The sequence below is a fragment of the Drosophila subobscura genome, chromosome A (assembly GCF_008121235.1).
Source record: "Drosophila subobscura isolate 14011-0131.10 chromosome A, UCBerk_Dsub_1.0, whole genome shotgun sequence".
Taxonomy (NCBI): domain Eukaryota; kingdom Metazoa; phylum Arthropoda; class Insecta; order Diptera; family Drosophilidae; genus Drosophila; species Drosophila subobscura.
The window spans coordinates 10,186,791-10,201,160 of record NC_048530.1 but is presented as its reverse complement, the minus strand read 5'-3'; the positions used below and the strand labels follow the sequence as shown (position 1 = coordinate 10,201,160).

At 49.1% G+C, this 14,370-nt stretch overlaps 2 protein-coding genes across 2 annotated transcripts; both read right to left on the bottom strand.

Annotated features, from left to right (window-relative positions):
• Positions 1-83: 83 nt before the first annotated feature.
• LOC117894371 (protein lin-9 homolog) lies at positions 84-14,255 on the bottom strand. The gene is made up of 2 exons (XM_034801377.1): positions 14,116-14,255; positions 84-3,042 (listed from the first exon to the last, which is right to left on the bottom strand). The coding sequence occupies exon 2, from the start codon at positions 3,020-3,022 to the stop codon at positions 86-88; it is 2,937 nt and encodes a 978-aa protein (XP_034657268.1). The 5' UTR covers positions 3,023-3,042; positions 14,116-14,255; the 3' UTR covers positions 84-85.
• Positions 7,161-13,541, bottom strand: LOC117894342 (WD repeat-containing protein 7). Its single transcript, XM_034801331.1, has 2 exons — positions 12,928-13,541; positions 7,161-12,081 (listed from the first exon to the last, which is right to left on the bottom strand). The coding sequence occupies exon 2, from the start codon at positions 11,981-11,983 to the stop codon at positions 7,382-7,384; it is 4,602 nt and encodes a 1,533-aa protein (XP_034657222.1). The 5' UTR covers positions 11,984-12,081; positions 12,928-13,541; the 3' UTR covers positions 7,161-7,381.
• Positions 14,256-14,370: the final 115 nt, after the last annotated feature.

Below are 14,370 nucleotides of genomic sequence, written 5' to 3'. Positions count from 1 at the left end.
CAAGACAATGAAATGGTCCATTGAAAAAAAGAAACTTAAAAAAGAAACGCGGCAAAAAAATTGTATTTGTTTTAAGACTACACTTCTACTTCTCGTAAATGAATTCCTCCTGGAACTCAGAGTTTCCTTCCTCTAAGTTCAGCCGCTCAACGCCGACCATATCAATCTCCTCCTCCTCCTCATCCTCGGACTCCTTCACCGATTCGATTGTTATCTGGGAGTCGTCGGTGGCGGGATTTGGTGACTGTGGGTCCTCCTCTCGCTGCTGCTGCTCTGCATTGTCTGTTTCAGCCTCGTCCGAGTATATTTTCTCCTCGTCTTCGACGTCGCCTTCCCTTTCCCCTTCCCCTTCGCCATCGCCCTCTGCCTGCTGTCCACCACTATCCACATCCATAAGCTCAAGCTTGTCTTCCTGCGGCCGCTGCTTTATCTCCTTTTTAGCTTCTGTGGTGTCAGCAGCTCTATTATTTGGAGCCTTGTTGGAATCATCTACAGCGACAGGCTTCGTTTTTCCATCCCCCTCATTCACTGTGCACTTTGATGTGTCGCCAGCACCTTCATTAACAGCATCACTGTCCTCATCGGTCTCCTCGTGTTTGGGTGTCTTCGGGGACTTGACATCCTCGGTAGCCGCAGCCGCAGCCGCAGCAGCGGCCCGGCTGTGCCTGCGCTTCTCGAGATTCCGAGTGATGTCCATGGCAATGAACTCCAGCCGCATTTGAACGCTGTTGTGGAACGCCTCCACGTTATCGGCGCTCACAAGGTTGGTGCGCACCTCTTCCATGCAGCCCTCGAGCACCTGCCTGACCTCGCTCACAGGGCAATCCCCGCCCAGGTTCTGAGTGACCATCAGCAGCGTGGTCAGGCTCTTTAGCAACGTCACCATGCGCTCATTCCTCACCAAGCCCTTATTCATTTCATCCACCGTCTGGCTCGCCTTGGCCCGACACTCCTCCCGCAGGTACGTGGGCGAGATCATAGCTTGGACGTTGGGATTTCTCGTCAAGGTGGAGGAGAGTTCCTGCACCTTGGTGAGCTCATACATGAGGTCGGTATTGATGCGCTCAATGGAGACGATGTTGAAGGCGTACTGGCGCTGAAAGTTGTCGGCGATGTGGCGCCGGTGGCGCTCACCAGTCTCGTCTTGGCCGAGCATCTCTCCCATGGCTAGCTCCGCGGTGGCGTTCATCTTGTTTAGGCGGTGGATGCGCTCGGCCTTTACCGAGATATACTTCTCCAAGTGCACAAGATGCTCAAGCAGCTTGTTCGAGTAGTTGTGAACTCGGATCAGCTGCGGCCGCATCGGACTATCACCGATGGCGTCCTGCCCCAGCAGGGGATCACTCTTGTTCAGCTTCATGCTAAGAGCGTTCCTTGCCGCCGCGTTGTTGCTGGCCAGATGCTTCTGAGGGCCAAACAGTCCTCCGCCTGCCTTCTTCCCATTACTGGATGGACGCTTCTGCAGGTAGGTGCTGGTGAGGCTCGCCGTATAGCCCAGGTTCGTGGTGAAGCCCAAGTTGTTGGTCTGGTAGATGCTCATCAGGTTGGGACGGAAGTCCTTAGTGAAGCTGTGCAGTGGCAGCATCTCATGAAAGTTCTCCGACACAATCTCAAAGTCCGGTATGGCGTGGGTCCCCAGGCCGGGACGCTCAAACGTTACCCGGTACATAGCGTTCAGCGAGTCGTAGGCGGCGACAGTGCCAGCGAAGATGCCGTCCTGGGGGGTGCGCAGCCGAGACGTCACCTTGGTGCCCAGCGGCAGGGGCATGGGGATCTTATCAGGCATGTCCGACAGCAGAACGGAATCCTTCAGCTCTCCCGGCTTGCGCGACTGGAGAGTGCGCATGAGCTTCCGTTTCCTGTCCAGCTCTTTGCGCTCCTCGCTGAAGAAGTTGGCTGAGCAGCGCCTGGGCTTGCCCATCTGGCGCCGTATGGTCGACCATTCGTGCCGGTTGAGCTGGCGCGTTCCCAGGCGCGGATCCAACTCGTTCACGTGGTTCAAGAACTCGTCACGGCTGTCGAAGAGCGGCCTGTCTATGTACGAGTAGAACCACTCGGCGATGGCCCACTTGTGGGCCTTGGGCAGCTTGAGCAGGTTACGCAGACGGAGACCGATCGCCTGGCCCACCCGCTTGTTGGCCACCAACAGGGCTTGGGCCTGGGTAGCCTCCTCCTCCGCAGCGGCAACGGCAGCAGCTGCGGCGGTCGACACCTTCGCTCCTCCAGAGGCTGCTGCACTGCTGATCTTGCCCGACTTGTGGCCGGATGGGTTCGTTTTGGACTGTGCGGACTGTGCGTGCCTGCCACCCTGTCCCTTGGCTGCCGTCTTCTTGTTCTTGTTGCCAGCTGCCGTCACCTGATGCTGGCTGCCGACTGAGGTGGAGCTGGATCCATTGTCGCTGGAGCGCATGTAGCGGGAGACGACACCCTTACGCTTCTTGAGCACCTTGGCGGGGGTGGTGTTCTGCACCTTTCCCGAGCCGCTGCCAGGACCCCCGGCGGCCAGGGGTGGGCGACCGGGCATCTTCTTAGGAGCAAGGCTCATGCGCAACGGTTTGTCGTCGTTGATAATGTTCTCGTCGTAGAAGAGTTTGTTTCTCTTGCGAATTCGGGCGGGCATTCCTCGGGCATTCAGCGTTGGAATGGGAGCCTTCGTTACCTTAGGCTTAGGTGGTGGGGCGCTTCCCACGCGCTGCAGTCCCAGTGTGGCCAGACTGAAGGCCGGCGGCTCCACTTGCTCCTCCGGATCGCTGTTTTCGTTGCTGTCCGGCTCATCGTCCTCGTCGTGTTCGGGGTCTGCTTCCGGCTCGTCTGTGGCTGCCCTTTCCTTTGTACTTGCATGCGCATTGACATCATCAGCCCCGACATCCTTTTTCTGCTCATGGTCGCTCTTGCTGTCATCGTCTAGATCCATTGGCTTAGCGGTGGCCTCCTCCTCGCTCGTTTTGTTCCTTGCCACAGCGGCAGCAGCAGCGGCTGCTGTCTTCCTGCCCTTGCCTTTGGTAGCTTCTGCAACAGGCATTTTCACTGGGCGAGTACAAGCTGAAATTAGCAGAGAAAACACAGCTCATAAGTTCACAATTTATAAAGAACGAGAAGGGACGTGTGAGACGCTTCTTACGCGTCCCAACCTTAATACCCGGTACAAGCTCTTTTAGCTCGCCCCCCTCCCCTAGAGCCACACACTGCAGAGGCACGGCTGTGAATGTATGATGCATGAATGTACAAACATTTATTGCAAGGACAATACAATTAAATTGGTAAATAATGCCATCGAAATGTTCGTAGGAAGCTTTATACATAGAACGGTCACGCGAATTACCTACTTCGCCACACTCCTTTGGTCCTTCCTTCGCATTCGACAGTGACGACGGCGGTGGCAGTGGCAGTGTCCAGTTTGTGCGTAGACAGCAATATTGACATGTTATGCAGTAAAAACTTCGTTTTTATTCTTCCCCATCCCTGTCTTACATTTTGCATGCCGCGGCAGTGCAGAATACTGTTCTGTTTTGACATTGACCGTTCATTTAACCCTCACATCATTCTCCGAATGATTGTGACTTTAGTTTTGATTCTCAAATTCTTCCAGGTTCTTAAAAAGTATTTTTATACCCGGTACTCGAAGAGTAAATAGGGTATATTTTCCACACAAATAGGAAAAGTGGATGTACATACATATGTATGTATGTAACGCAGAGAAGGAAACCTTTCCGACCCCACAAAGTATATTTATATATACATACATACATATGTATATTCTTGATCAGCTATGTCTGTCCGTCCGTCTTGTTGAGCGCCTGGATCTCAGAGACTATAAAAGTTGGGGCCACCCAATTTTGCATCCAGATGGCTGTATGCTCACACTATTACAAGTGCATTTCAAAATCACGCCCGCCCCCTTCCGCCACCGCGAATCGCGTAAATCTACTGTATTCACAATTTTGAAGATAGAAGAAAATTTTTTGCACATTCTCTCTCACTCTGTTTCGTGTAGTGTGCGGCTCTAGGCGTGTTGGCGTAAGAAGGGATGTAGATTTATAAGTAGATGTACATATATGACATATGTAGAAAAAATTTCAAATGTAAAATTGGAAAAAAAACAATAAGGTAGAGATATACTAACTGAGTACCGGGTATAAAAGCTGTGACGCGTAAGAAGCGCCTCACACGTCCCTCCACGTTTCGATTGGTGTAGAGGTGTGTGTAATACCCAGACGGAAGAATTTCCGACCCCTTACTTGATCAATGATCAATATCAATAGCCGAGAGGGATTTACATAGGTACATACATATGTACATAACATATGTGAATACAAATGTATCTGTCCATCTTAACGCCTTACTGCAGTTTTTTGTGCATTGATTGGATTACTTCTGCTAAATTGATTCATTCATTTTTTGTTTACAATAAATAGCATCGGGGAATGCTATTCATGAGTATACAAAAACGAATTAGCAAGGAAGTGCTTCCAGGTTCCACTAAGCTTCACGCAAGAGCCAAACTTGATGTTGAGAAATTGCATATGACATCCTATTATGCGCTTACTCTATTCCCCACCATCTCGCTCTCTGTCTCATTGAAAATTGGTAGAGATACGCAGCCAGTGAGAGAGATAGAAAGAGAGAGAGAGAGAGAGAGAGTTGCCTTGTGACGCGAAGTTTTTTTAAGTTTTAGATATATTTTCGTGGAAAATATTAAGATATACTCATGTAATACAATTAAGTCGAACAAATTATCCAATCTAATTATTTTATTGAAAATTGATTGATGTTTTGGATAAATCTACATACAAATATTTCCTCGAAAAATCGCGATGGCAAAGTTCCTATTAGAGCCCTGCATGAATATACTGAATTCATGCCTCTTTAAAGGTTTCATTCATAACACAACGAATCAATACATCAGTCAAGGAGGTGTTTCTTTTTTTAACGCAAAACATTTGCTAGCCATGTCCATTGTTGTGCACAAACAAAATTATTCTCGGACAGAAGGGGAAGCTAAAAACAAGAAAATTTGTGTCTTTCTTTCTTTTTCTCCCTACCAGAAAATATAATATATAGAGTGAGCAAGGAAAAATAGCTAGTACGGAATTTACGTAAAGTTGTTGTTTTTAAAATTGAGAGGAAGTTGGGTTCAAGATGGGAATGATTAAAATATACGTACATACGTTAACGGTTTGCTCATGTTTGACTTTATTTGTTGTATGCTCGACTCGTACATAAGTGTTTTTAGTTTCTTCTTTTCGTTTAATTTTATTGCGTAATACTTTGACGGACCTCGTATGTATGTAAGTATGTAAAAATATGTATGTACATACATACATGTGCATGCACGTCTATTCATGGATGTATGTATGTTGTATATGCGTAATTCATAACTGAAGCCAAGCTCAATACATTCATACATTGAATACACATGCAACATGGATGCGTGTGTGCATTTCAGGTTTTAGATGCATGCATATGTATGTATGTACAATGTGCACACATATGTATGTACATATGTATGTGTTTATATGATAAATAGTTTGTTGAAAACATTTCGCGCCCGGCAATGCGTTGGTTCCTTAGCCTTCTCCGAGTAAGCTTCAAATTAAAATATGCCTTTGTTGTGTGTTGTATGCTTGAGTTCGATTTTTAAACAGATTTCTCTGTACAATTTCCACAGAATGAAAACCAAACCAAACGCTTTTTACATAAATACATACAAACACCTAATCAGAGTTACATCGAAAAACAAAGTACAAATAATAGCTAAAATTAAGATGTCAATTAAACACAAAAAAAAAAAACACTTGACTCTATATTCTTCTAGTTATTTAGTTGCTTTTGTTTGTTTGCTTGTAACTTTTTGTAACGTTTCGCAATACATCTGTTTAGGTTCTTTAGATATATATATATATAACAATACATTATGCATAACAAATATGAATATTAATAATAATAAGAATAGTAGCATACAGTAGTAATAATAATAATAGTTTGTAATCATAATAACAGCTTTTCGTTCTTTGTTTTACATATTTTTTCTTCTCTATTTATATTATTCTCTCCTTTCTCTTTTTGACGTTGTTGTGTTGCATGTTGTTTTGTTTTTTGTTTGTTGGCATACGTACATATACATATGTAAGTATGTAGATCGGTACTGTAGTAATTATTGCTGACTTTTTAATATTTGGATATCATTTTTCTATATATATGTACATATATGTACAGTAAGCCCACATATTATTCGTACACCATCATCACCCTAGTTTGAACACCTATAACTTGGCGTACGGTCAACGTAAACAGGAAAAGTTAATTTGTAAAAAACATTACGGAAGCTCAAAATTTTATCGAGGGAGCTATTGCAACCGGTACTGCTTGTGGAGAGGGTCAATATTAATTCATGGGGCACCAATACCTTGGGGGAAACATGGTTTCTAGGGCTTTTAGTTATCATAAAGACTAAATATAGCAAACAAAACTTTTCATTGTACAGGTTACCCTTCATATTTTTGAGTTTTACTTAAGGAATCGGACGGCTGTACGAATAATTTATGTGCGAAAAAAAGGGTCTTTTTTGCTTAAGTTGATTTTTTATAAGGATACCATAGAAAAAAAAAACTTTTTTCATAAACATATAGTAGATATGTTGATCTTTGTTACAAAATTAACTTTTTCTGTTTACGTTGACTGTACGCCAAGTTATAGGTGTTCAAATAATAATAATATGTGGTCTTACTGTATGTATGCATGTAGGTAAGTTACATCAAACAGAAACTGGAACAGGAGGTAAAACACTTTCAGGAACAGAACACGCAGTGCTGTGCATCGGTGTGAATGAACGGCGCATCGGTAAAATATATAGCTCTATACATAAAATTAGCAAATTATACATACTGGGGGGGTATACGATACACGGGCTGGGCTAACTGCCATTTCCATTTTAGGGCTTACGTGCTTTAGTGCCGCACACTGGCGTAGGGAAAGCAGTAGAAGGTACATTAAAATCGTCTAATACATATATTAAAATACACACAGATGCAGAATACATATATAGATCAAATAAACATGTACATATATGTATGTGCATACGCAGGATATACACATATACACACATATGTAATGTAAATAACAAAATTAATTTCTCAGTTATCGTATTGATTTTTTTCTCCTTTTCCGTTCTCGCCTTTCCTGCCTGCATTTGCAGAAACATTATCCTTAGTTAAATTGGCTTCGTTTCTTCATTCATTCCATACATAATAATTATTGTTGTGTAGCTGTCTCGTATCGCAGTCGCTTTTGAAGCCCGCGTTGATTGCCTGTTCAAGTTCAAATATATGCGTCACTCCTGCTCACAGTCCCAAAACGAGCGATCGATTTTGACATTGCGTCCCTAGACATTGAACCTCGTCTCGGAACCGTCGGCCAACATGAGGGTGACTGTGCGATTATTAATCCAGACGAGCTTAGCCAGCCGCATGGGGTTTAGACGCGAAACGTCCGGAATGGGGGCCGTGGAGTAGCCCTTAGTACAACGCGTCTGCGACTGTCCCAGCCCGAACATGCCGGTGCTCGTTTGCCAGAAGGAGAGCCGATTCTCAGCGCACGAGTACGAGACGAGATACTTGCCGTCGGGCGAAAAGGCCAGCGAGGTGATGGGGTGCGTGTGAGCTGGGATCATCTGGCACTTGTTCTGGCGCAGCTCGTAGATGGCCAGGTTGCCACTGTTGGCGCCCACTGCGATGCGTCGGGTTTGAGAGCAATGGGAGATCTGGTTAAACTTGCAGATCGCAGGGCACAGCTCGGCTAGGCCGCGGACCTTCAGCTCGTTGCTGTCCACGCAGTGCAGTGCGATATCCATGACCTCCACCAGCAGACTGGCGATCTCCGACTGCATCTTGTCGATCAGCATCTCCACGCACTGCAGTATCTCGCCCTTGGCCTTGTACAGTACCGACTGCGTCAGGGGAGCGTTGATGGACTGCGCGTTCTGCTGCATCGTATTGTATCTGGCCACCTCGCGGGCCATGGTGGTGATGAAGGCCGCCGGTCGGGCGGTGGCTATGAGGCGCAAGGCATGCCGGGCCGTGCGGCAGGCGTCCGCCTGTGGCGTCAGCGGAAGCTTGTAATTCAGGTTGGGCACCGCTTTTCCCTCGCACGAGATCTCCAGCAGGCCAAGCAGCACCTTGGACACGTCCAGGTATGGTTCCCACACCGTAAAGCCCCTGCCGAGCAGGTCAATGGCCGCTCGCCGCAGAGGCGTGTACTGGGGCAGTTTGGGCGAGGGCGGCGCATAGAGTAGGTGAGCCAAGGCCATCGAGGTGAGCCTGGCCAGGTTATTGGCTATGCCGAATCCCTCCACCACGGACGATATGCGTCGCTCTCCGCTCTGTCCGCCTTGTCCGTTTGAGCCTGTGGCAAGGCTGATGCTTCCGCGGTGGCTGGGTGACTCTTGTGAGATGTCCTGCCCGAACTCTGCCCCGATCACACCCAGCAGGATGACGGCCGTTGTTTGTTTGCGCTTCAGCTCCGAAAGGCTGGACGGCTTGCGTATGATCTCCTCTTCCTCCTCCTCATAGTCCTCGTCCTGATGCTGTTCCGCGCCCGACACTCCTCCCCCACCGGCACCCGTAGCTGAACCACCAATTAATTGGGCACCGTTGCTGCCGCTGCCTCCTACCCCACCACTACTGCCATGGGATCCTGCTGAGCTCTGGCTAAGAAGCGCCGTCTGCTGCTGGGCCCCCACAATGGGCTCTGTATGGGTGTAGAGGGGCAGGTACTGAGCCCAGCTCTCGACCAACTGTTTACGCCCCTTCTTGCCCATGCGGGTGAGCTCACCGAGCAATATCTGCTGGGCAGCCTCACGAATTTCGATACAGTGATGCTGCCATCGCTTTACCATCATCTCCACCTGGGGCCGCTTGAATTTCTTCGGCTCGAGGGCCTCGATTTTGTCGGGCAGCAAGAAGCAGTGGTGGGTGGCCAAGAGGCTCCAGGCATGCTTGATCTGTGAAATATGGTGGGCAAGGATCTCCTCGCGCTCCTCCTCGTTGCTAAGCGTGGAGTCGGTCCGCTGGGCCAGGCGCTGCAGCTTCTTGTGCTTCTCGCTGTCCGGCAGGAAGGAGGCGGCACTCATCGACAGCAGCGTGTTCGACATGGCCACCAGCGCCAGGATGTGGTTGGTAGTCAGAGTGGTGCTGAGCTCCCAGTGCAAGCGCGACGTGAATATGGCGGTGAGGTGCTCCAGGCGCTGCAGCTCTTCTGGAAGCGGGCGCTTCTTGGAGCTGGAGGGCAGCTGGAGGCCTGCCGGAATGTCGTAGTTGTTCTGCCAAGTGGGCAGCAGCAGGGACATGTAGCCCGCCTTGGAGAGCACTCCGTACGAGATCGGAACAATGGGGCGGAGCAGGCCCAGCCGAGTCTCACACATCTTGTCGAGGTGCGGGTCCAAACCCCAGGAGTGCAGCAGCGAGAGGAGCAGCTGGGCCACCTCCATCACGTGGGTGACTTCCATTTTGGAGGCGATCTTACTTTTCAGGTCCTGCTGCTCTTCGTGCGACTCCACTGCCTTTTGCAGGCTCTCCACCTTCGCCTGCACTTTCTTCTCTACAATCTCCGTCTTCTCTTTGAACTTCTGGACGAGCCCGTGCTTGTCCTTGTCCTTCAGAATTTTCTCCACGTCCACGGCCTTGTTCTTCACCTTGTTGAAGAAGTCGCCAATCTTCTTGCTCGCGTCCAGGTGCATGGACTTGCTGTCCTTTGGGTTCTGCAGATGCACCCCCAGCACCTCCAAGGTGGCCGGCGTCATCTGGGCGTACTCCTCGCTGTGCAGCTCGAAGATCAGTCCCTCGATGTCGAAGAATAGGATGTGGCTCTCGGCGTCTTTCGGGTTGGTTCGCAAACCCTGGATCACCAGTGGATTGCTGCGGTGCTTCATGAGGAAGTCGAAATTCCCTTGGTTGTGGCCCTGCAGCTGCTGTAGCTGGTTGATCCCGCGCTGGGTTGCGTGCCTGATGGCGTTCATATTCCGCGACTTGAGGCCGCGAAAGAAGTGAACCGCCGGATTGGCCATGCCCATCTCGCTGGCAGATGCGCTCACTCCGGAGGAGCCACCACCACCGCCGACCCCATCCTCGCCTGCCTGCTCGTCGCAGGCGGAGAGTACCTCCTCGGCCAGCATGCCGTGTAGCACCCGGTCCAGGTGTCCCGTCTCCATCTGCCACACATACACGGAGCCGTCCGAGCAGCCAACGATTAGGAAGTCGTCCAGTGGGCGCCACTTGATGGTCACCACGGGAAACAGGTGGCGACTGGCCAACGTGACGCACTTGCGCTCCTGCAGGGAGACTAGGGTGACCGAGTGGTCTGAGGCCACCGAGCAGATGCACTTGAGAATCCGCGGGCTACAGCTCTCCGGCGGTACCAGCAGCTGGGTGATCTCCCCCGCATGCACGCAGAAGCGGTGCAGCATGCTGCCGCTGTACAGGTCCCAGAGGCAGACGGCAAAGTCGATGCCGCCAGACAGCAGGTGCGACTTCTCGTAGCGCGAGTGGATCATGGAGGGGCAGAGCAGGCAGTTCACCCTGCCGCGGTGCCCATATAGGATCTGGTGCGACGGCCAGTCGCTGAAGTTCTGCTTGATGCCAACCAGAAGCTGCATCATCACCGTCTGAGTGGCGGGCACAATCACAATGCTGCCATCCTCTCGCCCAATGACAAGGCGACTTTGCTGCGGCAAGTATATGCTCGAAGTGAGCTTCACCGGAGACTCTGTGATCCTCGACAGCTGATCCAGTATCCCCACGGGCGGCGGATCCATAATGGACCAGGCCTCCACCAGGGAAGTGCACACGTGTGGCTTGAGGACGCGCGGCGGCATCTGCTTGGCCTGCAGTATGCTTATGTTGTCTAGCGGTACCTCTGGCACATTCCACACCGAGATGTATCCCTCAGAGTCGCCGCGCAGCAGATTGTGATGTCCGCCGTTGCCGTTGCCGTTACCATTGCTTCCAGCCAACAACAGTTTCATGGCTGGTGGACAGGAGAGCACCTTGTCGCCGGGATGCTGGAGCACGTAGTATAGGTAGGGGGCGTCCCGGACGACGCTCTTCGAGTGGAACTCCTTGTTGTCGGGGATGCAGTTGGCGGGCAGCCTGTAAAGGTAACCTTTGCCCTCATCCGTCCAGAGCATAACGCGGTCAGATGTGATGAAGTCGCCGCCCTGCCAGCGCTCGCGGGACGGCGCAATCACCGAGCAGAGGACAGTGAAGTCGCCGGCGTCGTAGATCTGCCAGTACTTCGTGCACACCAGGAGCACGGTGCGCTGGTTCTGGGCACAGCAGTTCATGGTTATGGCGTTGAGGCAGCGGATCTCCTTCGACTCGTTCTCGTAGATGGGCTCCGCGTGCTTGTTCTCGTTACCCGTCAGTGTCCACACCTTGACTGTGCCCGTGGTGGTGATGGCAAGGACCACGTCGTCCTTGCGCCGCATGGGACGGAGCACATGGATGGCTGATATCCAGTCTGGCTTCACCTTCGAGCTCAGCACATAGATTACCTCCAGGCTGAATGGGTCCATTACCATGATCTCTGCGTAATAGCCGATGCAGAACAGACGAATGTCCTCGCTGTTGGCCGTGTGATAGCTCTGAATCTGTGTGTGCACCTGCGCCAGCTTGACTGCCTCCATGCACTTTCCGTCGATGAGATCCCAGGTGCACATCTCGCCGTTCTCCGAGGAGCTCACCAAAAAGTTGTTTTCGGGCAGCAGCGAGGCTCGCACCAGGCACAGCACCGGAGCCGAGTGACCCACCAGCAGGCAGCGGGGCGACATCTTCAGTGTGGTGGGCTCCACCTGCCAGAGACAGATCTGTCCATCGTAGCAGCCGGTGACCAGGGTGCACTGGTCGTCCGAAAGGAACACACTGGAGATGCAATGCGTGGGCGCCGTGGGTCCCCACAACACCACCGGCACCACCAAGTTGGTACTCACCATGGTGACGCCCACACCACCCTTGCCCTTACTCCTGCTCCTTCTACCCAATCACTCCTCACTGTCTCCTTTCCGTTCCTGCGGCGGGTCTTCTCTGGGCTCTGCAAAAATTATTATACTTAAGTTAACATGGCCTCAACTTCGAGTGCGCGCCTGTGTATGTATTTGTGTGAGTAGTGCCTGGCCGTACAGTGAGAGCCTACAGTGAGGCCCTAAAGCCCATTAACAGTATGTTAACAATTGACCGTTAGCTGTTCGCTATTGCTGAAACATCACTGAACTCAAATTGGCATATTCTTCATTCCATTCCGTCTGTAACATGAATGGCTATTCCAAATGTTAGATCTATGCACATTCCAAGATAACAGTTAACTTTAGCAGGTGACTGTGGTAGTTGTAGTGGCTGTTGGGTTATCGGAATCGGAATGTGCTTTCCCCCCTTGGAGGGGAAACATGCACAGGCTCCCCTCCACTCAATCGAGAATTTATTCTCTAATGCTGCCAGCTGTTGCTGTACTTTTCCTAGCTACTAGAATGGCCAAAGATAAACAAGAGATTCGAGTCGATCCAACTGGGGTTATACAATAGCAATGTTACGGACACAGGCAAGGGTAACCTTGGATCAGCACTCATTTTTAGGGACGGACAACCGAGATGGCATGGAATGCATTGGAATGGAAACCAATCGGTTTGGGGCTGTCAGCAATTAAAGCAAGATCAATTAATTGAGGAGACGAAACTATTTGACATCGTCGCATACCAAACCCAAACCAAACGGATTGCTGGCTGGCTTTCTGTCCGTCCGTCTGTCTTCCCTACACATACACATGTACCTAGAGTCCAATCGCACACGGAAAATGGGCACTAGAACACACACACGGACGCACACACATTGGCAAACGCGCCAACAACAATAACTGTAGAATATGTATGTGACATTTGCTAACATTTTTCTGCCGTTTTCCGTATTGGCGTGGCGCGTGATTCCCTTCCTTTCCGATTCCTGCGCCGATTACAAGCCCGTTGTATAGCTGGGATATTTATATTTTATCGTCTCGATTGCTGGTTGATTGTGATTATTGATCCTGATTCGCATCCGCATCCGTCTGCTGATTTTTCGGTCTCGTGCTGGTTCTCCTGCTGCTGCTGCTGCATTCCAAACTGTGTGTGTACAGCGCAGTAAGAGAAGAGTGAACTTCAATGTCGTCGTCGCTGTCGTCCCACGATTCTAATTCATATGCACACTTCCCCTCGTACGTGCTGCTGCTGGCCAACAAAAACAACACACACGTTGCTATTGCTCTTGCTTCTGCCGCTGTAATTGTTGTTGTTGTTATTTCTGTTTTTGTTATTGCTGACGATTTTTCATATTATGCATATTTCCATTTTGTTTTTGATTAGTCCGAACTGCTGCGCTCTCACTCGTACAAGATTGAATAGCACTATTAATGGTCGATACACGAGCACTCAAACAATTCGATTTAACAATTGATTTTTAGTACTTTCTTACATATATTTGCCTTTTTTGTACGACACTGAGGCAGAAGAAAAAAGCAATATCTTATCGACCGTGGGGTACGATTTTCGATAAGTTTCAGTGTTGCCGCACTCCCGAATCGACTGCGAGCTGGCTGCTCTACGTGGGGAGAGGCGACAGCCCTGATACAAAAATTTAATATTTTACTCAATTTGTTTATAATTTGATAGTTTTTGTCAAATTTTGTACAAACTAGGAGACAATATATAAACAAAATCATTGTGAACACAATCGCGAACACTTTCATATCATTTGGAGCATTTTACCCACGAGCCCACATGGAGTGGCGACTATGTTGTTACTTTTGGCCCAACGGACAACACTTTCCACACAATTGCATTTTGCGCAACGCACTGACTGTTGACACACAAATCGTTTAAAAGCGCAAAGAGATAGACCCCTAGGTATAGATCTGCATTTTCTTATCACTCGCAGAATATGTTTAGTGAAACACATATGTATTTATACGTTCCCTCGGCACACAGTCAGAAAGTGGTCGTCCAGTTGTTTGCAGGACAAACAATTGTTTAAATCGAGCCGTATTGAACAGTCTAGCAAGGGTTTGATAAATATCTAAATACTATATTGGTTTACTTACTACTTTATACAGTTTTTGCACTTTTTGTGTAATTTTATATAGCTTTATTTTGAATTTACAACACAATTTTGTAAAGAACACACACTTTTGAATGGCCAGCAGAGAAATATAAAATCGTGCTGCCAACTTGTCGCAAAGAAAAGGCGCGCGTGCCGAGCAGTAGTCACAGATATATCGATTAAAAACTTAAAATTAATAATACCTTGATACGTTGAATTTTTTCTCTATTTTATTAGCTGATAGATTTAATTAATT